A 25,010-nucleotide genomic window follows, 5' to 3' on the forward strand; every position below is an offset into this window, starting at 1 on the left:
ATGTTCATAGAAAATACATACAATAACAGCCTTCAGAAACACTTAAAAACAATACTGAATAAAATATGAAACTTATAAAAACAGAAATCAACACAACATGCATCAAAGCCAAAGGATGAAAAGCCAAAGTCTGTTTTTTTGTGTTTTTTTTATAAAATGGATAGCAAAAAATATACTGTTTTAAAAAAGCCTTCATCAATAATGATCACAAAGAAAGGTTCAAAGGCATTTGTAAGAAGAGACTTCTGAGATTAATGGCTTGTTGTCAGAAATCACATACATCATAAGAACTGAATCAGAGGAAATATGTAAAAACACATAATTCAGGAGCTCCAGCCTCAATCCTATAACCAGCTCAACTTAATACTTGTTGAGTATTTTCCACATTAATTACATTTTAGCACTGGTACAAGTGCACCGGCAAGTCAGACTTGAAACCTGTTCATGACACATTGTTAAAATTGTTTGAGCTGGTTATTCAAAATGTAAAATGAAAAGGAAAATGACCGATGAATGAGGCTGGATTCAAGCTGCAGAACAGTGAGGTCAAAGTGTGCATTACATCAGTTCAACTGTCTATCTTAACATTTCAGTATTCACTGAAGAGCGCTGCAGGGTCTTTGCCAAGAGGACAAAATAAGTCGCTGCTGCACTTGTATGTTACAAGCTGAGTACCAAACCAAAGATATATATTGGTTATACATGTATAACAAAGGTAGTAAGATTGAATAAATCCTTCATAACAACATATTAAGGTATTATAGCAGTAACATAGCATGTAATCTATAACATCACCTTTACATGTAAGAGAAAGGATTTAAAATAGAGTAGCACCAGCCTTTTAAAGACCCTGTGAAATGAAAGTTAATGGTTCCAACCACTGTATGCTACCTATTTCAGAAAGGCACAATGATCCCAGAGAACAGATGCAGCTTAAGAATATTAAAATCGATCTGGCTTTAATCATACTACATTCCTGCCTCTTTTGTTTTTTACTTGCTGTCTCCCCTTTAATTTTATGTAATGACTTTCTTCTGTTGACAATCCAACACTCAGCAGCAGCATGAGGTCTCCTGCTGTTTAACTTGGGCAACTCACTGCCCACATTTCCTTCCAACGGGAGCCACACATTATCAATTTAACTCTCACTTCCATTCCCCAGGGTCTTTAAAAGGCTACTCTTTGAAATGCCTTCATTCCTATAATGTAATAAAAAATACATTTTAGACAGACAGGAAAATGAGGATATCACATTTACAGTATAAAATAAATCAGGTCCTTCAACATAAAATATTTGAAAGGTGATAAGTGCGAGTTACATACGTCGTTTTTTAGCTTGTGGACGAACACCAGCGCTGAAAAACAAACTCTCCAATATCTTAAAAAACAGAAACCACAACCACTGGTACTGTTTTGTATCGACTACGATGACTCACACATGACTCACACATGATGAATAAGCTTGTTAAAAAGCCAAACTTGGTTATAAGGAAAGATCCCTCGGCTCGGTGTTTTGGACTCTTTACTGTTTTCGCTGAGACCCTCACCTCGTCTCTCACTTAGTTTCCCCAATTACCAGCTCTTTTAATATCCTCTGGATGACAAACACAACTTCTATGACAAGAGCAATTCTAGAGTCTGAACAGCATCGCTTTGCAGGTCCTTTAGCTGAGAGCACACTGAAAATATACATTCAGCTCGTGTCGTGGCCACCAAGCATACAATGTAACATAAAAAATAACACAAAGCGATGGTTCACTATCTGATTTTTCAAAAACCTGAGCTGCTGTCAGAGCGATCACTCCCCTGCTGACATTTCCGCAAAGTACCCACAACTTTTTACATGAGCCAATAAGTATTTTTCAATGCTTACTGGAATAGTTACATACCTCCTACATTATATTCTCATTACAAGTGGTAGGATAATGTCTAATGCTGACACTATATGGGATCTTTTATCCTCTTCCGTGCTGGTATTTTAGAAATACTGTTTATTAGCAAATACAAGGTACTTGCTATCAGGGTTTAAAGCTTGTGAAAGAAAGTTTCACTTCAGGTATTTTCTCTACACTCTTATGATACTTCTTAACCACTTTGCCTTGTCAGAGTCCATGATACTATAAGTGCTGTAAGTGAACCGACCCAAAAAGAAACACGCTGGTTTGACTTAAAAATGATCTTAACCTCATGTGTGTTTGGATTTTTGGGCCTCATGACTTGTACATTCACTGATGAAAGGCAGGTTTTGTTTTGTTGCAGTGTGATATAACCAAAACACATGTACACCCCAGAAAGCTGGTGTGCCAAGCAAGTTTACAGGGATTTTTTTTTGTTTTTTTTTTGTTTTTTTTTAAGAAAAAAAGCACTGATATCCTGTAATCACTAGGCACAAAGAGGTAACGGCTATAGCGGCAAATGTTTGTTTTATGGATGGATGTGCATACTGTAAAATTCAAGCCCTGACTACCTGGTTTCCACAACAACACACAATATACAAAACCTAAGAAATCAGATGAATCATCTTTATCTCTATGAAATGTTCAATACTGTTACCAGGAATCCTACGGAATGTGAAGGCTTGTTTCCGTATGTCGGGTTTTTAGTGTGACGGCAGGGTGGCGGTGTTGGCTGCACTGAGCTGACCCACGGCTAACATCAGGATATCTTTCTTCTCTTTGTAAAAACGCAGTTCTCTGCCCGCCAGCCTGGCGTCCTCCAGTTCTCGCTCCGTGGAGGCCAGCTCCTGCGCAATCATGCCCGCCACGCTCTGCTCTCGGTTCACCCAGTCGGCGGCCATCTGTGTGCGCATGTCATCGTCCAGAGCCCGGTGGGAATAGTGAGCCAGCACCTCCTGCGAAGATCGGCGATAGCAAAGAGTCAGAGAGTGCAATGCATTGTACACATCAACTCAAACCCCCCTAACCCTAACCACCCTTTAGTCGTGGTGCTGGAGGAAACAAGAGTTGCAGTTTATACTCTCTATACTCTTTATTTTTCAGGGAAAGAATATAAAACATCATGTCTCATATGAAGGTGAATGATGATTTGCATTACAGATAAGCAACTTAGAGCAGTATTATATATATTTTAAAATATGTTTTCTGCAACCAAACTGATGCTAATTTCTCTAAGTTTTACAAATGATATATATTATTTGTTGGAAAGTCTCTGTAGAAGAAATTAATTCCGGTGGCACCTAATGAATAAACAAAAAATCCATCTGCAGATTCAGAATCTAGGAATTTGACTTTGACTTTTTCATTACTATCAGTTCTTACCTATAAATAGGCATATAGTTAGGAATAAGGGCAGTAAAGAAACTTAACTGGTAAGATAAAAAAAAATCTTTTAATTCTTTTAGTTTTGCCTGTTTGTCTGTTCATTGCGTCTATGAAGAACTTCCTATGGTATTTCCCAGCTTGCCACTGCTCTCTCATGGTGAGAGAGGAAACTGTCTGATCTATCCAGAACAATCCTGTTATGCAGGAAAACATCATATAATTAGTTCTCTCTAAAAAAAAAAAAAGTGTGATGTGAAAGCTGAAATCCACTGCTGCTTTTGGGTAATTGAGCCCATCTGTGAGACGGGGTTTGAGTCTCATATGGTACCTGTCGGGAACACTGTCGTTCTCTCATGGCTTTGAGGCTGCCATTCCAATGCAGCAGCTGAAACACAGTCATCAGCTCCTGAACACACAAACACAGACAAAACCAGCAGGAACATGAGGCCAAAATCACTTCAGGACGCTCAATATTTAGTCATTCAGTAGTGTAAACCACAGGTGCTGCCTTCAGACGTCTAATTTTCTAGTTTGAACTGGGGTTACGATGTTCCAGCTTCAAGCTCATGTGGGCTCAAGTTACTGTGCATAACCACTGGAGGTCTACGAGCTGCATCCACATAGACTGTTTGTATATTTAACAATGTCTGTTAATGGTATGCTAAAGCCACACCAGCTAGTAATCTCTTTACAGACATTTTAGATTTCTAATTTAAAGGGGAACTATGTAAGTCCGGTCGCTTTTCCACTGTTTTGCTAACCCTCCTCCTGGCCATGTGCATTTGTTTACAACAAACCCGACTAGAAAGCAATCAATAGAGCGGTACATAACGTTATATACCATACGATGTTACAATGTGTATATTTGTGTAGTCTTATCTGTCATAAACAAGAGATTACGGGTTACAGGGTGCGTTTGTGTCACGGTTGCGCTGAGACGAGAGCTGGGACACCGGGGTGGCGGCCCCGATCTTACAAGGTTGGTTTTCAGCCACGAGACGCCACATGAAAGGCATTCTCCCAAAAACATGTTGAAAGTAATGTATTTAACCATCACAATTACTCTGAAGCTGTTTTTATTCACCTGAAACTCCAGCATTGATTTTCCCTTGTTGGACTCCAGCATGAAGCGAAATGCCCCAATTCCTGTGTTGGGATTGTCAGCCTCTTCTCTGTTTCCCTGTAAATGTCAACAGGCAGTTAGTGACTGTGCTGTGCATGTGGGCTCACATACTTGGGACTGTCAGCCACCAACACAGAGGAGGATTACCTAAACATGGTGCATAACTCTCTAGCACATTGGTATTTTGTGATGCAGCAGTGCTGTGGAGCAGTGCTTTCTAGAGCGGCTCCCTGTTTTGTTTGTTCTGGTGCACACAGTGACCTGACTCACACTCTTGCCAGCTGTTTCACACCATTCCTCTGATGTACAGGTGTTGGTAACAAATGTAAAAATGAGCCAGTGAGGCAACCTACAAAAAAAAATCTGCTTTGCAAATGTTTAATGGAAAAGAAATATACACCAATTGGTTAAGACTTAAACATACACTACCGACTTTATGCAAGTCTCTGGAAGCAAAATCCTCAGTAGTTTGTTTTCAAAATTCTATTTTCTGCAAATGAGTTTTCTTCCTTGGGAGATTTATTGCATCTGGTTTCAATTGAACTAAATAGGAGACACAATGCCAAAAGTCAGTGTGTATGGGACCCCGTCCAGGGAACTAATATTTAACTTAATTCTGACAGCATTTTGCAAAGCAACTACTGGATTTCAAAAGTCAGAGTGTATTATCTGGCTTTCTTCATATACAACAGGCCCATGGCATACCTCCAGTCACATGTACCATGAAAAAGCATTTACGGTCACACTTATGAATCATTTACAGCATCTAATATATGTTTGCATACAGTATATCCCCTTGGAACCAGTGTGGAGGTCTAGGACACTGTAGATTGATCGCTTCCTACTGACTGGCAGCTACTGTACATGCAACTTTCAGCATTTGATGATAACTTACATTGAAGGAGGCCAGAGCCTCACTCACGCTCTTCTCAATGAAGTCGTCTGTGATGCGACGAGAGGGGTGCTCATTGAAAACAGAGTTCATGAGGGCGATCTTGGCAGCGCTGCGTCTTGCCTCAGCCTTAGTGGGACAGAACTGTCAAACAGTGAAGAAAATGTGTGTTAGCAGCGGTCAGATACAATCAGATGCATACCGTACGGTCAAAAGGCCGAAGGCATGCAGTGTTTACATGGAGCGGAGTAAGCAACAGTGTGTGCACAGATCTTAAGTTACTGGTCTTGTGATTGAATCCATACTTGGTATGTTGTGGTTGCATACACGCTGGAGTTTAAGCTTGTGACATGGTGCTTTAATGGCCTTTTTTTTGTTGTTGGATAAATCATTCAATGTGATGGGTTTGTGTACCTGGAAACTTCCGAAGCAGCTGCCTCCTGGAAGACTGACATAGCAAACGTAGGGTGGGCTGTTGGATGGGACCATTTCATAAACAACTAAAGCTCCGTTCCTCAGGTCAGCTCCTCTGCTCAGCTTCATCTGCCAGAACTCCTGCAGAGCCTCCACCACATTCACTGCATGGGACAGATAGAAATATAAAACTATCACATTATGGTATACAAACCCTGTCTTTTATCAGTAACAGAGAAAAGGTATTATAGTACCCTACCCAGATATCTAAATGTTTACTGCGATCAGTTTGCATCTAAAGTGTGATTAGTCCTTGGCTGTGCTCTGCAACATCCTCTCTAAACACAAAGATGGAAAGGGTTGGGGGGGGAAGGTCACTTCAAGGATGCCAGGGGATTTTCCTGAAAAGATTTAGGTGGCTGCCGAGAGGAAATTCTGCATCACTACAGAGGAACTGCTTAAAGAAACACGCGCTCAACCCTTCTTGGTTCTAAAGCGCTCATGAGAGAAAGTTACATTCCTGTCGTCTAGAAACAAGACAACACCAAAGAAAAGCAGTCAAATTCGCAGCTCGGTCATAAATAATTATTTGGGTTTGGGTCTGCAGGGAGATGCGAGTGCGGCCAACATTATCCAGGTCTCTTTCACTGCTGTTCGTGCTCGGCTCGTTCCCACTGAGCTCCCACTGTTTGATACCAACACAGGCTGACTGCTTCTCCCTCACACACAGAGTCTGGAGCCCGATCAGTATGTTTCAAAGGCCCCAGCTTTGCCAAACAAAGACATAAAAAAACACAAAAGCATACTCTGACATCAGATATATAAATCCCTGAACTGCAATCCAAGTAATTTTGTTATTGCTCTTACTGTGCGAAAGCAAAACGCTCTATAAACTATAAACTGTTCTCTTGTTGTAGCCAAATATAAAATAATAACTCATGTGCTTTTGTAAGAGTTGTGATGTTACTCTCACAACAGAAATCGATCAATACTGCTATCTATTTAAAATATTATTGAGTGTATTGTTTATTGGATATAATTAGCCATAGATGTTCCGTATAAACACAGTAGTTCCTCTAAAGCAGAGGTCAAACAAAGGAAATCCAACTTTTTCCAATTCTGAGTGTGACAGAGAGGGATTTTTTGTGCATCTATAGAGATCACAACAGTGATAAGATAATGCATTTCCTTACATATGAAAAACAAAAAGTCAGGAAATATTGGGAGATAGCACAATGCGATATACGTATTATAACAATGGGTGCTGTCCCGGCTCAGACCCACAGAGCGACAGTCAGACACATGACACTTTGACCACAGATCCACTGTAGAAAAACCTAAATCACATCTCTCTAAAGAAGCTCCTAAGCAGCTTTTGAGTGTAAAGAATTGGACTAAATGTAATTCCCCCCTTTTCTAACCCAAGAGTAAATCACTAAATTGGAGCAACAGTAAGACAAAGTCACAGCCGGTGTACAGTCTTTGTGCCACTGCCAATGTTGATGGTGTTAAGTAGCCTAAATGGGATAGAGTAGGAAAGAGGCTGTTAGTCAGAGCACGGAGGGACAATCTTTTGGAAATAAATCCTATTAGCGCAAGACGGGAACACTTGTATTAGGACCGACTGCCAACATTATTGTGGATTTTGGTTTAATGTTTGTTTTAAGCACACAATTTGCCAATGTGCTGCAGTGATTGACTACAAAGTAAAGAGATTGGTAAACTATCACCAATGGGGTCATCAGACACATAAAACACACATTTATGCGCAAATTAAATATTTGTAAAGTTCAGAAATAGGCTAATTCATATTAATGCTTTTTTGTAATGAATGGTTCTTACACATATAATACAATGTAGCCATCTACTAGAATGTACTGTGGGGTAGCCTATAGTTTGGATTAAATATGAGATATTCTGATCATATCTGAAAACAATTGATAAACTGATCATATATTTGTTCTCTGTTTTTTAAAACAACAGCATGGTTTTACAAACATATTCACTACTGACAACCCCCTTTTTTCCACAGCTGGCATGTACAGTAGGCTACATGGCCAGCAATGTACCGTGTCCAATGTAAAGTTAATTTACTTTATTGTAGTGTGTATAATAGTTAGGCCTATTGTTCATAGACTTAAGCCCCCATGCAGAGCCTTGATAGTTAATCCTGTAATGACAAAGCTGAAGGTATGGTCACTGTATAGCTATGTCGGAAATAAGAAGAAAACTCCAGAGAAACATCACATCTGGTTAAAATGACCACATCTCAGAGTGAAACAAAGACAAAGTGAACATATTTGACGTTGTGCAGCTGAACATGACTGTAACAGTATGAGTATGTTTATGTTTTCCGTGGCTGATCCACTTCCAAAACAAATGGCGCAGCTAAAAGTGGTTTTCTGGACTCCCCCTCCCCAACTACACCCAAGCTCTATCACACTGATTCACACCGTTATTTACACATTTAACGGGACTTTTATTTTATTTATTCACGGCACAACGTCGTTAGTTAGTTACCTCTGCCGTAGCCTTGTGTGTGTTTGGCGAAGCTGCGGACCACCGCCTCCACCGCCTCCTTCAGCACCGCCGGGTTCCCCGGGTTGCAGTGCGCAGCCCCCGGCCCCAGCCCCGCTGCCATGCCGCCGTACAGGCTGTGCAGCTGCAGCGGCGGCGGCGGCGGCGGAGGCCCGGACGAGGCGGCCAGAGAGGCCGGGGAGGGCAGCAGCGGCGCGATGGGGACCGTCACCCCGGGCCGGAGAGAGGAGCGGAGGGTCCCGGTCGGTCCCGAGCCGAAGCCGATCCCCGGCTGCAGCCGCGGAGGGCGGACGCTGTCCGGGAGCAGGTTGGATTCCATTGTCCCGACGTAACGTCTGCGGAGTCGGTGGGTTGGGGAGGAAATGTGGACCGATCAACCGGAGGGGTTCAGGCCGAGACACGGTCTGGAGGAGCCGGACGGACAAAGTGTTAACGCGGGGGTTTTAGTCAATCACGGCCGAAGAATAAGTGTGAGCCGACGGGTCCCTGGACACATAACACCGCTGCTATGCATCCTCACTCTCTGGATTAGACTGCGGGGCTGCCAGTCAAATGCTGCGTTCACGGCCTCCTGGTAGTTTCCTGCATCAGAAATCAGCCCCAACTGTAAGCACTTTTAAATCCAGGTTAAAAACATTTCTCTTTTCACGTGCTTATAGCTGAGCTCTTTTAAGAACTTAAAACTTTTATTTATTTATTTTATATTATCTTTTCTTTCTTTTTTTTACTTTTATTTGCTCTTGCTTTTAACTCTGTTTTTAGTGTTTTGTTTGTTTTTATTCTGTTTTATGCTTCTTTTTTTAAATGTTTTGTCTTTATGTAAAGCACATTGAGTTGCCTTGGTATGAAATGCGCTATATAAATAAAGATGCCTTGCCTTGCCTTGGATCTGCTTTAAAGCACCAACAAGTCAGTGTTGTTCAGCCCTAACATGTTTTAGCCATATTTATCTGTGTGGTTTTAGCTTTTTACATCTCAGTTGCTGCATTACACATACTTGTATGATGGTTTTGTGTAACATGACACACACGTGACGCTATTCTAATGTTACAGCTATTTTTTCCGTGTTGTTTTTATACTGTCTTCTCATCCCTGACAGTGGGACTCCTCTGGCTGTTCCTTTCGTCTGCTGATCAATTTTCCTCCCTCGAACTGGGGATCCAAGGACACAGGATGTTGAATACGGTAAATAATTGGGGTTAAGGCTGGGGTCATTGTGGGATGACATACTGGGTTATATGAACAACAATAACAGTAAACTTGACCTTGACTTTGATTCATTGTTTAATTTGAAATGTCTTATCACATAGGCCTACAACAAAAATGTACCTTTAAAGGTAAGATGATCTGTTTTTATTTTGACGTTCTGATTACAGATTACCATCGACCAGAATTTACTGAAAGATATAGGCTACAACAACATCCAAACAAACATAACCAGCCACTACAAACTCACCTGTTAATGACAGAAGACTTCATTTATCTAAAATAAATCATCAAACAAACAAATGAAAATTTAAACTTAACAGTCAATGCTTGTTTCTACTGTCACTTTGTTCCCTAATCTGTGAAACCTGATGGATGGCAACTAGATGGCAACTAGACTTAACTTTGTCAGTCTAGTACAGTACAACTGAGACAGTAGCATGCCAATTCTGTTACACATCAGATGTCACAAATATAGAAATCAACAATGTGCAGTTGACCCATTGCTTTTCAAAATAAAATAAAGCCTTGAATCAGAGGTATCTAATTTATAGCTACAATTATTTTAAACTGCTGTATTTTTAACCAAATGACTGATCAGTGTTGACCTTTGAAACACTGAAAACTGTTTCTCCTCAGTGACCCCGCATCAACACAGTCAGATTTTACATAATGGAGTGTGCTTACAAACAACACAACTGTCACATTTCTGCAATGCCAGAGTCAGAAAGACACACCTTCCCTTGACACGTTGATGTTGAGTAAGCTGCATGTTATATCCGTGTTTCCGACTTTTCCTGCAGGCCGTGAAGGCAACAGTGGAAAGTCAGAGAAATATCAAGCCAAGAAATCTGAGCCTCCTGTGTTCTCCAACAGAGAACAACTACAGTGAGGGCTCACAGCCCCAGCCTCTGCAGCCTGAAGCATGTGATTAAAACTTGAAAGCAGAATAACTACGTTTAGTCATAAGAGAGCAAAAATAATTACATTTTTCAGAAAAAGGCAAAGAAGTAAAGTAGAAATAGTTACTGGGTTTAAATGTGAGTCAGTGGACCACCAACTCTGTACAAAACAAATACTTGGGAGAGGAAATGGGACCTCCTCTTGCGCTTCCTAAGTGTTTTTTATGACTGTAGGGGCCTTGTGTGATTTTTCATTCTTTCTGTGGTCTGGGATGAGGCCAGAGGAGCTCAGGAGGAGGAACTGCAGGGAGCATTTGATTGAAGCGTATTTTGCATTAGATTCAGTCACTGTGCATCTGGTTCCACTAAAAAACAAATTTTTAAGCAAATCAGTACAAAAGTGCAAGACTGTGAAAATCTCACAAAAGTCAGAGGCAGTGTCTTTAAATGTAACAATGTGAGGCTGTGGCTGGTTGCCTTGTTTACTAGAGGAGTACACACACACAAACAGAAACAAGTATGTACAGTCATATATCACAACTGTAATGAGTGTTTGGCTCACTGGAGGGCACACTCTCATTTCATTGCATCACTTAATATGAAGCCTGTGTTCCTCTGACATAATATGATGTAGATCTCCAGTTGTCTTGTGTGTTTGTTGTTGCCACTTTAATATTACAACCTCTTGTCATTTATAGCATACTAATCAAATTATTATTGGCCTGATGTATCACCCACCCCAAATGTGTCATCATTGCTTATTATTGGAATGAACTGTAATGAATGTGGTGTACAGAACAAACATAAGTAGTATAATTAGGCTACTATGGTTATTTAGTATTTCACCAAACTTAACAATTATTTATACAAGTTTATTTTATTCAACAAACAAAACTTTTAAAATTCCAACACATAATTTCACCTGGCTCTCTTTTTTAAATGATCAGAGAGAGGATTAATATTATATAATCTGCCCCTTCTCTCACACAAATTAACAAATACATTTGAATAAGAATAGCTGTCGGCTGCAACACAGCCTAATTATTACCTTTCAGAATAAAACTGAACAGAAAAAACCATTAAGAAGTTAATAATTTTAACTAAGAACAGGGGGAAAAAAAACTTCTGTAGCAGAGAATTGTTTTCTCTTTCTTCTTCTTCATTCCTCTCCCAGTTGTCATGTTGCGACCCCTCAAATTTCTCATGTGACCCTCCTCAGGGGTCCTGGTCTTTGTTTTGACAACCACTGGAAATAATGGCAAATTAGTTCAACTTCAAACACACTTGACTCCTCCATGTTACTACATTTGTATTTACAATCTAATATAATATAATCTACACTTTGCAGATTGTACTTCTGTACATTTCTTTAGGGTGCTTGATTGCAGCTCTTTAAACTGTAATAAATGTTTACTCGAGCAAAGGTTGAAGTGCTTCTTCCATCAGTGTTTTCAGTTTATTTGACTTGGTGTTGACGTATAGTTACCCTACAGATTAAAACCACATGATCAGTTTGTATATATTACTGATACTTTTACTCACTTGTAACTGAGTTTCTTTTTTTCTTTTTTCTTTTACTGTGTTCTTCTTGCTCCTACTGCTTCAGTTAAGTATCTGAGCTTCTTTCAACTTTTGGCAAAACACAATGTGGGTAATGAGTCTTGAATTTACTGTGCTATCATTGAGCCAGCTCTGAGCTGAGCCTAATAAATCTTTACTGTGAGTATCAGAGGGTCAAAGAAGCAGACGTGTAAAACCTTTGAAATCAGGCAGAGTCGGGGCTTATTCTCGTTCAGCCCTTTTTAAAATAAACAACACACATCTAGTTTACATTTCTCTGATGCTGCACAGTTTGTTTTCATGCCTCCTCCATCACTTTTGGGCAGTATTCAGATCTGTGTCACCCCTACACTCCATGCATACCACAGCAAAGATGTCTGGAATCCTTATTCTTTTCTTTTTTTAGTTTCGGAGGACGGGTTTGAGGGATGTAAACAACCAAGTCAATTCCAACAGACTGGTGGCAAACAGACTGTGGACTGAGAGAACAATCTCTGGTTGAAAATGTTCCCACATCTGCTTTTAATCAAAGCTTTACGGTCACAATCTGACTTTTAAAACTGCAGTGCAGGAACTTTAGATGAATACACACTCACAGGACCGTCTTTTACATACAATAAACACTGTGTGTTGTTTATGTTCCCTGCACAGGTATTCTTATTCAACCACGTTTTTTTTTCACCTGTACCAAATTGTTTATTAGCAACTGGGTTGAGATTGGGTTGAGAATTAATTACTTTACTACAGCAATAAAGATAAACTCAGCATAACACGCTGTTGGACGTAAACCAAAGGTAGAAGGTTTACATCCACATGGCTCAGTGTGATTGATGAGAGTCCACATCAAAGCACATCTGACGTGACATTAGAGACATTGGATTAAAATTTAGATTAATAAAATATATTTTACATATTTGAATGCATTTTATTTTCTTTAATGTGTTTTTTCCTTTTTCTTTAATTTCTGTTCCAGTCGTTGTCCAATTGAGAACAGCTCCAAAGACAAACTTTAAAAAAAAAAATGTTATTGACTGTAGACAGAGAACAGAAGTCTTATAACGTTTACTCAACAGTCTCTATGTATTTAGTGTTTGGTCTCAGATTGATAATTTTCTGAAAGGGAAATGACAAGAAACACAGGAACAACAACACCTACAGTGGGAAAAATATGTATTTGATCTCCTGCTGATTTTGTAAGTTTGCTCCCCTACAAAGAAATGGACTGTCTATAGTTTTTATGGTAAGTTTATTTTAACAGAGAGAGACATAATATCAACAACAACAAAAATACAGAAATAATATCATCTTATAAAGGTTATAAATTAATTTACATTTGATCAAGTGAAATAAGGGTAAAACCCAGCAGGGGATCAAATACATTTATTTTCCCCTAAAGATATTATAATAACCTTAATGGTAAAACTACATTTAAAGAGCACTTTTCTTAACAAAAATGACTATGTGCTTTACACCATTAAAACACCAGCAACAAAAATGCAATGATTTGAAGTCAAATTAAGTCAAAATAGACGGTAAAGCACACATAGAGTAACAAAATAAAAACTAAAACACAGCACTCTGTCTCTTATCTTAACTGTTATTGGATCTGTTGGACCTGATGTGGCAATATCAAACATAACTGCCCCCTCAGTGACGCTGTGACTGGTGATTAAGTGTTTTTATTTAATCACTGTGATAAGATGCACACTCATTTGGATGTTGGACAGTCAGCAGAGGGACTGTTGGACTTTGGTTTTTGTTTGCCCAGCTGGCAGAGTGAACAGCAAGGGTCAAGACTGTGATTCCCTCACTAGGTGCAAACATCCAATAACGTCTTGTTTCCTCATCTCGACCAATCAGATTCGCCTGCTGCACTATAAAAGGTGTGAGAGACCCACAGAAAGGCACCATCCGGTCCAAATTCTCCTGCGGTACAGGTGAGTCTACCTTTGCTTCCTTCTCCTACTAGGGCTTAAACTGCAGATGGCACACTGAGACACAAACCATCAGTTCTTTTTCTGTACAAAACTACTTAATTGCATTCAGTTAGATTAAAATTACATAGATGCAGTATGTGCGTCATGTTGTTCAGTTTTAACTTTTATAGTTACAGCATAATTATCACAAATCTGGTTTAAGCTGTGTCATTTTGGACTGAATCAGCAACACACACATGTTGATATGTGTTAAATGACTGAAACCAGAAATTAAGTTTCAAATGAAATTACTAATGATTCAGAATTAATTCTTAATACAGGCCACAACAAGCTTGTTTTAATGTGGTGGCTTCATGTGTAAAATATAATGTCTTTACATTTGTGAACAATAATTAGATTTCCCTAGTGTCTCATCATCATTTGATTTAAAGGCTCAAAATCAACAGCACAGCTGCTGGAAATAGGCTGTGAAACATTGGGACTGTAATTTCTGTGACCTTATAAATTACTGACTTTTACTACCAACTGTACTAAAAAGATTTTTTTAGACATACAGAGGGTCTTGACATCTTTATCTGTGATAAACTTGTAAACTCAAGGTTCACTCAGCTCAATTAGGAGCTCACAGTGACCGGACTTCTGTGATAAGGAAGATAAAGAAGATAAAGCATAGCAACAAAATAATAATTATCTTGTGTCCTTGTGATCAAAAAGAGCGGCCGTGATTCTTAGAAAATGTGACAGTTTTTATCAGTGAGTCATCCGATTGAGCAACAGGAGACCTCAGGTGCTGACAAACAGCCACACAACATGCGTTTTTAAAGGGGAAAATCACAGGGAAGTTAAATCAAGAATCAGGTGACGATTGCTCAGTCTAGATGAAGTCAAACAATATGGAAGTATGGAACAATAACTGAGACATGTTTGTGTCTGTCTGCAGGTCTTCACCAGTCAGCAACCATGAAATTCTCCCTCATCGCCGCCGTCGTCCTGCTTGCCCTGGCTCAGGGTACGAACCTCACACCTTGACTTCAACTTCTCCAAACACAACTGTTTTGTCTATTAGAGGCTTCTTAACTCACTGACTGACTTCTTTGTTTTTTTTCTAATCCCACAGGAAGCTTTGCCCAAGATGTTGCCGATCTTGAGAGGCTCGGTCAGCAGTTTGAGGACATTAAGAACAAGATGACTATGGAGCTGACTGAGCTACTCCGCAACCAGGATCTGACCAACCAGGCTCAGTGAGTACAGTGAACGGTCCACCGCTCCACCTTCACTCTTTAAGTCGAGATCAAGGTCATGAACCACAGTCAGGAGGATGATTCAGACCTTCTTGCTGTTCATCACACTGCATTTTGTCCATTATTAAATAGAAGCTCTAGAAATAATATTTACTGTAGTAATATTTGTACTTACCTCAAGTTTTTCTTTTGAGCTATATAGAATGTACACACCATTACATTTTTTGTGATTGGGTGTTTTTATGATTTTGTATTACTTTTGATAATCAAAGTCAAGATTTCTGACAGTTCTAGATTTAAATCGAAATCCACATAGGAAAAAAACTGAACAGTTTTTTCCCCTAATATTAAAAGCTTAAAGTTTGGTTTTCTATGTTGAGTGTTGTTGAGAAAAACTAAACAGGCAAAGACAGAACTGAAATGTATCCTCCCATTGATACAAACATCGCTGTGCACTGTGGTTGACCGTCGTGGTGTTTTTTTTCTCCACAGGACCTTCCTGGAGGACAAGAAGACCCAGCTGGAGCCCATTGTCGCTCAGGTCCAGGAACAGCTGAAGACTGCTGCCACCAGCATGGAGGAGCAGATCAAACCTCTGGCTGCCAACGTGCAGGCTCAGCTCCAGCCCATGGTTGACAACTTCAAGGCACAGATGGAAGCCCTCGTCCAGAGGATGTTCGAGCAAGGCCGCGCCATCGCCAACTAAGCCAAACCCGCTGTTCTTCAGAAAGATGCAAACGTGCCACCAAACCACCATCTACCATCTTCTCTGCTGTGGACTGAGCTAATGGAGCTACTTGCATTCAAGGCTGGCCTCAACATGAAGGCATAAGTAAAACAGCCTCACATGTGTTTAAGTGCTTGTTAACATTGGTATTTATTATCTCTGTCTCAAAGCACAAATAAAAACTTGAAACACAATTGAATGGTATTGATCTAATTTCATCTGCATGTGGTAACGTGATGGGTACTTTTCTTTTTAATTGTTTAACCGTCAGGAATTTTGAATAATTATGATATAAATCAGATTATAACTCTTACCACAATCAAAATGGTATCAGGAAACTGGAACAGGCTCAAACTTGAGTAATGACTGAGTAATTTCTCTAACAGTCAACCACAGACACATACTGATTATTTCATATCATTTTTATTCAAGCAAGCAAAGGTCAAGGGAATTTCCACAATAACAGGCTCCGACAGCCCAAACATTCAAACATTTAAAAGGGATAAAATGGCAGAAAAGCAATGCTTTCCATCTTATTTTGTCACTAAATTTTTAGTTTTACCTTAACTTTTACTCTTTTTTTTGGTATATTTTCTCTTTTTTACTCAACAAACCAGGCCTATCGTTCCTGTTCGTCATAAGCCTGGCTGGAGACTTGTTTCCATTGGTTTTTTTAATATATTATTTGATTTCTTTTTACTTTGTTTTGTGTATTTTTAGTTTTTCACTGTTAGATTTTTTTTTTCCCCCTCATCGGTGAAGCTAGTCTCAAGGTTGCCAACTCCTGTGAAAGCAACACAAAAATAGTATATGAGTTCACAGTGGGCACAGTTCACAACTCACTGTTGAATACACAACTGATAGGATTAACAAGGTATGGCAGTGTAATCATGAGGCGCCAAAACCTCTTGACAACACTGCCTTGTTACAGCAGCTGTGGCCGTACCTTGGGTTCAGACACTTGGGACACCAGCTGAATTAGTCACAGTCTTCTGAGCGGCCTCCTTGGCCTGGTGGGCCTGAAGCACAGCCACCGCCTCATCCACCTACGAACATCAAGTTAACTATGGCTGTGTTCGAAACCGCATACTTCTCCTACTACTCGTACTACTCATACTAACGATTTGAGTATGCAGTATGTTCACACTGCGCAGTATGCGATTTGCAGTAGGCGAGAAGTTCCCGGATGCATACTAGATTCGGCCGAAATGTTGAGTATACATCATGAGGTCACTACTCATACTCAAACTACCCAAGATGCAACGCAACGTGACGTCAAGGACCGCCTCTTCCTTGCCGCGAAAAAAAAAAAAAAAAAAACGGAGAAGGAGGAGCCGAGCGGACGAGAGGAAAAAGGAGGGGCAGCAATACAAATGTGAGCAAGCTAGCCACAGTGGGGACAGGTTCACTTCCTGTTTATAAAGTAAGAGCACTGACGTCATTGTAACGGCTTTCTTTATGGTCAATTGCAACGGGTGCTTTATTTTGACACAGAAACCGGAAGTACAGTGCTCACTACGGCTGGTTTTACTAACGCCAGAGAAGTCCGACTTCGTCCGACTAAAATTGTAAATAGGTGTTATTTTGTCATTTTTTCAACACCATGGGGATACGAAGTAGTACTTTCTCGCCTGAAAATGTTTCAAATGTTGCTGAAGTTATATATTTACAGAGTTTAGAGCTTAAGTGAAATCAGCTTCAGGGCGGCTGATTTCGGCTCGGGCAGGAGCGAAATGCATTGTGGGTTATCATAGTACGCAGCAGTGTGAACGCTCTGCATACTGTATGATCGATTAGTATGTAGTATGGAGTATGGAAGTATACAGTATGGAAGTATGTAGTATGTAGTATGTGGTTTCGAACACAGCCTATAAGATACTTTCACCAAACTTCCTGTAAGCCCCCTGCGGGTGAGCTCCACAGAGAATCAACTGAGGGAAGTTTTCAACATTGATGAGCTGGAGTACTGACCTTTGAGCGGAGAGACTCTGGGGACTCCAGCATGTGGAGCAGCTCTGAGTTGTCGATCTCCAGCAGCATGCCAGTGATCTTCCCTGCCAGGCTGGGATGCATGTTCTGGATCAATGGGAACAGACGCTCACCTACAGCAGTGACAGATACAGAGGATTTAAGACAGGCTGTAGTCAACACTTGCCAATTTCATACTTGAACGTTTAGTCTTTGGTGGAGAAATCCAGACCCATGTTAGTGAGACAATAACAAGTATGTTGTATAGAAGGGGGTGTAGAGGGGGCATCTTAGATGAAGACAGAAGTAGCATGTTCTGACTTAAAGTCCCACTCCCGCGACCCTTTTCGGTCATTTTAAAACCAGCTCATTAGCAATGCACATTAGCAATGCACCTCTGGAGGGTGGGCGGAGACTGCGCTGCTCTGCACCTGCCCAGCCACCTCCTCGCAGCCCACTGGCCCGCTGACAGCTGGACATTACAGTACATTACATTACAATTACAGATTCAGCGCATTTAGCGTAAAACTCCACACTGGCATTCGATCCCAGACTGGAACATAGTCCTTGCTGATAGTGCAAGCTGCTCTACCAGGTGAGCTATACCTGTTATACCTTGACAGCTACACCGAGCTGTCAAGCCTTTCACCTCTGAGCCAGATGCAGAGCGGGGCGGGAGCTTGTAGCACTAGTGCCCTCCCCTGGAGCTGTGACACGTCAGCTCCAGTCTCCCTGAAATTGCCAGTTTGCGTCTGCCATTGGTTCACAGCAATTTGAAGGCAGTAAAACTCAGAAATGCAATTTTGCACTTCCTTTTCTGCTGATATGTGCTCTAACACAAGAAAAATGCCACAGGAACATGTGAAAAGCATGAAAAACACGATTTTCATGGGAGTGGGTCTTTAAAGGGATAGTTCAACATTTTAGCATTTCACCATAATCCCTATAGTCACAGGAGTAGGTTCATTACCTCTAATTATCAGTGCATGTTGTTTTGAGATCCGCTGGGCAGAGGCGCTAGCTGCTCAGTGAACACAATGAACGGTACTGGTCCCCTGTCCCTCAAAACTCATCAAATACACAATGCAACAACTCCAAAACGCTCTCATGGAGAAGTTGTGACCTGCACATTCACCACGCTATAAAATAATCATGTATAATTATGTAACATTTCGACACACAGAGCAAATACTCAGAACTACTTGTGCTTTTGAAATCACTCCGCCGAGCAGCCGTGTCTGGAATGTAGTTCCAGCTGCATTTGCCTCGAAAACAACTCTGTCTCGTATCGTTACATTATTATTTCATAGCGTGGTGAATGTGCGGGTCACAACTATAGGGATTATGGCAATAGGCTAATTTGCCAAAATGTTGAACTATCCCTTTAAGAGATGCTACATCTAGCTGTTATGGTATGTGCTTATGTAGAGCTCTTCAATCTTACCCAGCATCTGCTTCTGCTCCTGTGGTGGAGCTGCAGCCAGCATGGAGGCAGTCAGAGGCTCCTGTCCCTGAACATGGACTGCAGGCTGAGGATGCAAGAAAACTAAAGGTCAGACAGAGAATCTCCAAATCAACTTTTTTTTGGTAGAGGCGAGTAGAAATATGCATCCCACCTGCTGCATGGAGACTTGTGGCTGAGCGGTCATGTGCTGCTGGGGATTGCGGACACCGGCGGCGTACTTGTACTGAGGGACTCCACGTACTGGAGCGGCTGCAGCAGCGGCGGCGGTGGCCGGTCTGGGCCCCATGCTCTGTGCGGCTGTAAGAAGCGTCAATAGACCAACAGAGTCATCAACACAAAAAAGGTACAAGCAACTGGAGTATTGTTGAACTGTATTTGTGGTGGAATTAGACTCTAGGTGAGTATGTGAGACTGACCGACACGCTGGGTGGACATCATACGAGGCACCTGGGAAGCAGGCCGCATGGTACTGAAGGCCTGAGGGCGTGGTGCAGAGGGACGCATGGCTCCTGGGATGTTCTGGAAGTCTGTGAACACACAAAATCATATAATCATCATGTACAACTACGAGCAAATGACCAACTGCTTTTGTTCCACTGTATCAAGTGTTTTTACAATTACAGCAAATGTAATCTAGACGTTGAGAGAGGGATACTCACGTTGTGGCCGGACTCCCTGGGTGGTCCAGCGCGGGCTGGGGCGCAGCTGGGCCATCTGGCCGGCAGCTGGATAGTAAGCGGCACGGTTCTGGGCCTGAGGAATGGCTGCCATGAAGTAACCCGAGGGCGGAGCCGGCTGGTAAGGATTGATGACTGGGTTTGGCACTGCACGCACACTGGCCATGCGTTGCATGTACTGGTTGGTCAAGTGGGCTTGACGCTCCTCTTTGCGCTGGGCAAGGGCCACATACAACGGCTTGGTGGCTACGATGCGTCCGTTCATTTCAGTCACAGCTTTGGTGGCCTCCTCCGGGGATGAGAAGCAGACGAAGCCGAAGCCTTTGCTGCGCCCGCCTTCCATCATCACCTGAGAGGAGAGCACAGTGAAATTTATTCTACATGAATAAGCATTTCTATCAGTTGATTATTCAGCTAAGGAGTGACAGTGCTGCTGACTTAAACCGATACCTCTCAATTATTGATAAAATAAGCGAACAGCTGAGTCTTACCTTGGCACTAGTTATGGTGCCAAATGGCGAGAACTCCTTTCGCAGGCGTTCGTCGTCAATTCCATCATCAAGGTTCTTCACATACAAGTTGACACCCTGAGAATAGGAGAGGTGCTTTTTAGACATATTATAACAGGAGAATGTTCCCTTGTGGTTCAATAAACATATTTTGTCTGTAGTACATATTTATCCCCAGAGTCTGTAGAGAAGAAACATGGGGCCCATGAACTACAGTGTCACTGTCGCAGCCATTTTGGCCAGTGCAACCTACTGAAGAGGAAGAACTGAATTTGACAAAGCTGCAGTCTTTCACCCAGATAATGCATTGAAACTACGATGGTAATTTAAGTTAGTTTTGTACCTGGTATCGAGTCATACGATCTTGTTTCATTTGCTCAAACTTGCGCTTGAGCTCCGTCTGTCGCTCCACCTTCTTCTGGGCGCGGCCGACATAGATGAGCTTGCCGTTCAACTCCTTCCCGTTCATCTCATCCACCGCCTGTGGAAACCAGGAGAAAAATGTCAACTTTGTGGCCAGAAATGGAAGACGGTTCTCGGTGGTCAGAAAATTGCTGGTTCATCTCTTACTTTCTGGGCGTCCTCGTGTCTCTCAAAGCTGACGAACCCAAAGCCTCGAGACTTTCCATTGTCATCCGTCATAACACGTATACTCATGGCATTTCCTTAACAACAGAGAGACTCGAACCTTAGTGACCATATTTTGCCCCAAATGTTGTTTGTATAATCTGTAGAAGAAAATCTTTTGCACTACCTGACTGCCCATATTTGCTGAAGAGTTCCCTCAGCTTTTCATCATCCATGTCTTCACCAAAGTTTTTTATGTAGACATTTGTAAACTCTTTTGCTCGGGCACCCAGCTCAGCCTCACGCTCCTTGCGAGATTTGAAACGACCCACAAATCTGCATTGAAATGGGGATTTAGATCAAATACATTATAAACAGCATAAATGTCTTGAATTGTGACTCTACAGCAATAAATTCACAAATCTATTCATTCAGACATCTTTGCAAAACAACACTGACTCATTACACATTATGCATCATTATGAAACATTTAAACATCAGTCAGACCAGGCAGAATATTAATTACATAGAATCCCTGTTGTTTTTCAAACATTAGTATGAACTCATTTGAAATTAGTTAACACATTCACTTACACTTTACGGTCATTGAGCAGCATGCCATTCATTTTCTCAATGGCTCGTTCGGCTGCCTCCTGAGTCTCAAAATGCACAAAGCCGTAGCCTTTAGAGCCATTCTCGTCACAAACCACCTTAGAGAAGGAAGAAACATGCTGCGTTTATGCCACACACACGCACACACATGCAATAATAGTATAGTACACCACCTGAAATGTTTGTTGAATCACATCTAAAATATTTCTGAACATTTAATGAACCTGCAATGGAAGTGAAACTTAACTGCTGTGACTTTTTCATATCATGTAATGTGACTGTGCTCTGCCAAAAACACGTCTCTAACCTTGGCTCATTGTTATATTAGGAATATTTTTCTTTTGCAGAGTCACTCTGGGAGGCTGAGTATCAGGCCAGTCAACTTTATATTAGTTAACAAATTTGTGGTTTGGTTTAGGGAACACACACCTCATGTAGTACAGACACTACTCAGTATCACCTTTCACTCGCTTTATTCCTTTGTGTATTCCCACAGGCTTACACCATCCACAGCTCCGTGTATATCTACGGATCCATTATTTGTTTTATCTAGGTGACAAGGTATTCTGGTATCACCTGCTGGGCAATTGAAGCAACCGACTACTGGGGAGCAGGTCTTTCAAGTATAGTGCAAACAGGACGGGGGCATTTAAGTACACACATGCAAATTATGCCAACAAAATGCTAAACTGCTCCAATGACAGGTGACCACCCCCCCTGCTTTCAGGTTGGAAAGAGCAAAGCAGAGATGGCTGCTGGTCTTTTACCTTGCATGATAGGATGTTGCCAAAAGCAGAGAAGGTGTCATAAAGAGCTTTGTTGTCAATGGACTTGTCAAGATTTTTGATGAAGATGTTTCCCACGCCGCTCTTTCTCAGTGATGGATCACGCTGCGACCACATGATGCGTACAGGCCGCCCCTTGATCACGTCAAAGTTCATTGTGTCCAGTGCACGCTCAGCTGTGAGGAGGAACACATGGACATGGGTTAGGTTTTTTTTTTTTTTGGTACATTTTCAGGAGCTGGATATCACGCAACATATGTTAAAAGATGTGGTTGTTAGTCTTGAGCTTCAAGGCAGCTGGGTAAAGTGAATAATTTCAGAAAACTGGATTTTCAACCTTCTCTCCAGGCAGTTTCTAGATGGTAAACAGTATGTGATGATGGCTGTTACACATATTTGCATCTGATACTACTCAATGTGTCAACTTTCTTTCAGTTCCTTGCCCCAGGGCAGCAGCCGGACTGTAGGGGTTGCGGCATTTATCTACTTCTTGGGTTTCAAACCGAGCCTTCCTGGTCACAAGTGTGTCAGCAGAACTGCATTAGCATCTGTGGCAGCTTGCCAGCTCAGACCAGTAGAAATTTTTTTAGAAAGTTCAACTAATGGTGATGAATGAATTGTTTATCTACGTGGCACACGCCCCTGATATGTGGGATACTGAGAGGCTACAGGAGAGTAACACTGAACAGAGTATATCTCAGTAACAACACAGGAACACACCCAAGAGAAGCAGAGGGCAGATGCAGATGTGTGCTACTATCAATGCACTGCAGACACAGTAGATATTTGGGTTAATAGGGTACAGGACTGACATATTCTAACAGTTTTAGGAAGTGATACATGATACATCACATCAACTGATGACTGGCAATTATTAAGGAAGATGTAATCAAAGTGTGTCAGCACTTTAGACTGAACAGTGTTGGGGTGTTGTCCTCACATAATAACAGAGATTTAAAAAGGCATTGAGTAGTCAGTTGGCTTGGCAGCTAGCAGCAGTCCTATGCTACATTGCCGGGGTGGGCTGGGCCGGGCCGGGGCTGGACGTGCTGCTTTTCTGCTACGCCACTGCTGGGAGGGAGGTTCACATGAGGAGACCCTACCAACAACATGTCGGCCGCAGTCACGTGTAGAGACAGAGAGAGAGAAGCTAGCTCTCACTTGTCACTTGACATTTGAAACACATTTGACACATTTTTGATGAAAACCCACATACCGTCCGCTGGCTGTTGGAAGTTGACATAGGCGTATCCAAGGGAACGCCGGGTGATCATGTCCCTACAGACCCGGATCGACAGGATAGCTCCGGCAGGGCTGAATTTCTCGTAGAGCATGGCCTCGGTCACATCTTGATGCAGATCCCCGACGTACAGGGAGGCCATGGGGTAACTGGGAGCACTGGGGTTCATTATTCTCGTTGGCTGTGGAGGAGACTAAGCGAAGTAACTGCTCGGACGAAGCTTAACGGAAAGAAAAAGTTTTCGGCGACGAATGTCAAGTTTCCAAACGTTCACTAACGTCACGTCAGTTCGGGGCAGAATGCTGATGGTAAACGTTGCAACCGTTGGCCTTGTTGTCAGTTAAAAGGGAATGTTTTCGGGTAAAACTGCTAAGATGACTATGTTAAAATGGCACAATGTCGACTTCTAATGGGGTTAAAACTGTCATTCAAATCTGACACAGCGTTTAAAAGCAAATCTGACGTTAAACTTGGCCTCTCTTCTGAACCTGTAACACGTCGACTAAATAAAAAATGTTGGTCGTTCGAGTTAACGTTAGGCAGCCCCCCCTTTTCTTGTACGTTACCGTCCGGTCCGCGAATGTCTACTCCAGCTTCACCGACTTGTTACAAAAAGAAAAAAAAAATGATTTTTTGGCTTTTTTATGTTTTAAATTTTTTTTGTATTTTTATTTTTTATAGAATGTGTGCCGAGCGAGCTCAGGAGCACACACGCACTCACACAGCACTAACAGCCGGGGTTGAGGGGGAGGACACCACGAGGAAGTTGTCTGCTATATACTAGAGGGCGCGTCATCGAGGCCGACCAATCATGGCGCAGCTTGGTTGGGAAAAAAAAGTCAACAAAGGGGCGTTAACCTTCACTGTACGCATGATGATGAAATCATGTTAAAACCGTACTGTTAAAGGCTGAAACTGACTTATTGTATTGACAACAATGCCCGTTTATTCAGCGGGGCTCTATGGGGATGGCTTGAATGCGTCCTGGATCTCAGGAGCAATAAACAATGCCCGCAATGAACACACACACACTCATACTCAGAAACACCAGCTACTATAACCAGCTCACTACCGGAGGAGATGTCATGGGCTGGTCATGCCTTAGTTATGGCATTTTACTGCATTGCCACTCGTGATATTCCCGATGATTGCATAACAAAATGAAAGCCTACATTTTAAATGTACCCTTTTTTTTTTTTTTTTTTTTAGAGGTGTGGTAGTAGCCTTCATATGTGCTGCAGGAGTCTTACCAGCTGCAGTACAGAGAATACAGAAGACAGAGCCTCCTTATTTAATCCACTACATTTCTTCTCTTAAAGGCCATTGATCCAATCTAAATAGCTCACATATGTCACTGTAATGGGTG

At 41.7% G+C, this 25,010-nt stretch overlaps 3 protein-coding genes across 3 annotated transcripts; 1 reads left to right on the forward strand and 2 right to left on the reverse strand.

Annotated features, from left to right (window-relative positions):
* Positions 1-30: 30 nt before the first annotated feature.
* lix1l (limb and CNS expressed 1 like) lies at positions 31-8,756 on the reverse strand. The gene is made up of 6 exons (XM_083982592.1): positions 8,231-8,756; positions 5,711-5,874; positions 5,300-5,440; positions 4,366-4,461; positions 3,610-3,687; positions 31-2,851 (listed from the first exon to the last, which is right to left on the reverse strand). The coding sequence occupies exons 1-6, from the start codon at positions 8,565-8,567 to the stop codon at positions 2,600-2,602; spliced, it is 1,068 nt and encodes a 355-aa protein (XP_083838718.1). The 5' UTR covers positions 8,568-8,756; the 3' UTR covers positions 31-2,599.
* Positions 8,757-13,766: 5,010 nt separating this feature from the next.
* LOC310994078 (type-4 ice-structuring protein-like) lies at positions 13,767-16,015 on the forward strand. The gene is made up of 4 exons (XM_083982607.1): positions 13,767-13,853; positions 14,794-14,862; positions 14,971-15,094; positions 15,587-16,015. Exons 2-4 carry the CDS (start codon positions 14,814-14,816, stop codon positions 15,798-15,800), a joined length of 387 nt encoding a protein of 128 aa, XP_083838733.1. The 5' UTR covers positions 13,767-13,853; positions 14,794-14,813; the 3' UTR covers positions 15,801-16,015.
* A 210-nt stretch (positions 16,016-16,225) lies between these two features.
* On the reverse strand, positions 16,226-24,389 carry LOC310994062 (polyadenylate-binding protein 1A-like). The gene is made up of 14 exons (XM_083982585.1): positions 23,621-24,389; positions 22,387-22,580; positions 21,602-21,717; positions 21,195-21,343; positions 21,011-21,105; positions 20,784-20,921; positions 20,423-20,518; positions 19,914-20,280; positions 19,671-19,781; positions 19,406-19,551; positions 19,234-19,318; positions 17,793-17,923; positions 16,768-16,867; positions 16,226-16,605 (listed from the first exon to the last, which is right to left on the reverse strand). Exons 1-13 carry the CDS (start codon positions 23,811-23,813, stop codon positions 16,775-16,777), a joined length of 1,914 nt encoding a protein of 637 aa, XP_083838711.1. The 5' UTR covers positions 23,814-24,389; the 3' UTR covers positions 16,226-16,605; positions 16,768-16,774.
* Positions 24,390-25,010: the final 621 nt, after the last annotated feature.

This window comes from Trachurus trachurus (genome assembly GCF_905171665.1).
Source record: "Trachurus trachurus genome assembly, chromosome: 11".
Lineage (NCBI taxonomy): Eukaryota > Metazoa > Chordata > Actinopteri > Carangiformes > Carangidae > Trachurus > Trachurus trachurus.

What these genes read in the sequence shown, in the direction of transcription:
- lix1l (XM_083982592.1), bottom strand. Translation starts at nt 8,567, where the DNA reads ATGGAATCCAACCTGCTCCCGGACAGCGTCCGCCCTCCGCGGCTGCAG. An exon ending in AGGCTCTGGCCTCCTTCAAT is followed by an intron (nt 4,462 to 5,299) that starts GTAAGTTATCAT and finishes TGACATTTACAG; the next exon opens with GGAAACAGAGAAGAGGCTGA. An exon ending in AACGACAGTGTTCCCGACAG is followed by an intron (nt 2,852 to 3,609) that starts GTACCATATGAG and finishes CGATCTTCGCAG; the next exon opens with GAGGTGCTGGCTCACTATTC.
- LOC310994078 (XM_083982607.1), top strand. Translation starts at nt 14,814, where the DNA reads ATGAAATTCTCCCTCATCGCCGCCGTCGTCCTGCTTGCCCTGGCTCAG. An exon ending in CCTGCTTGCCCTGGCTCAGG is followed by an intron (nt 14,863 to 14,970) that starts GTACGAACCTCA and finishes CTAATCCCACAG; the next exon opens with GAAGCTTTGCCCAAGATGTT. An exon ending in GATCTGACCAACCAGGCTCA is followed by an intron (nt 15,095 to 15,586) that starts GTGAGTACAGTG and finishes TTTTCTCCACAG; the next exon opens with GACCTTCCTGGAGGACAAGA.
- LOC310994062 (XM_083982585.1), bottom strand. Translation starts at nt 23,813, where the DNA reads ATGAACCCCAGTGCTCCCAGTTACCCCATGGCCTCCCTGTACGTCGGG. An exon ending in GCAACATCCTATCATGCAAG is followed by an intron (nt 21,718 to 22,386) that starts GTAAAAGACCAG and finishes TCCTTCTCTAAG; the next exon opens with GTGGTTTGTGACGAGAATGG. An exon ending in CAGCAAATATGGGCAGTCAG is followed by an intron (nt 21,106 to 21,194) that starts GTAGTGCAAAAG and finishes TCTGTTGTTAAG; the next exon opens with GAAATGCCATGAGTATACGT.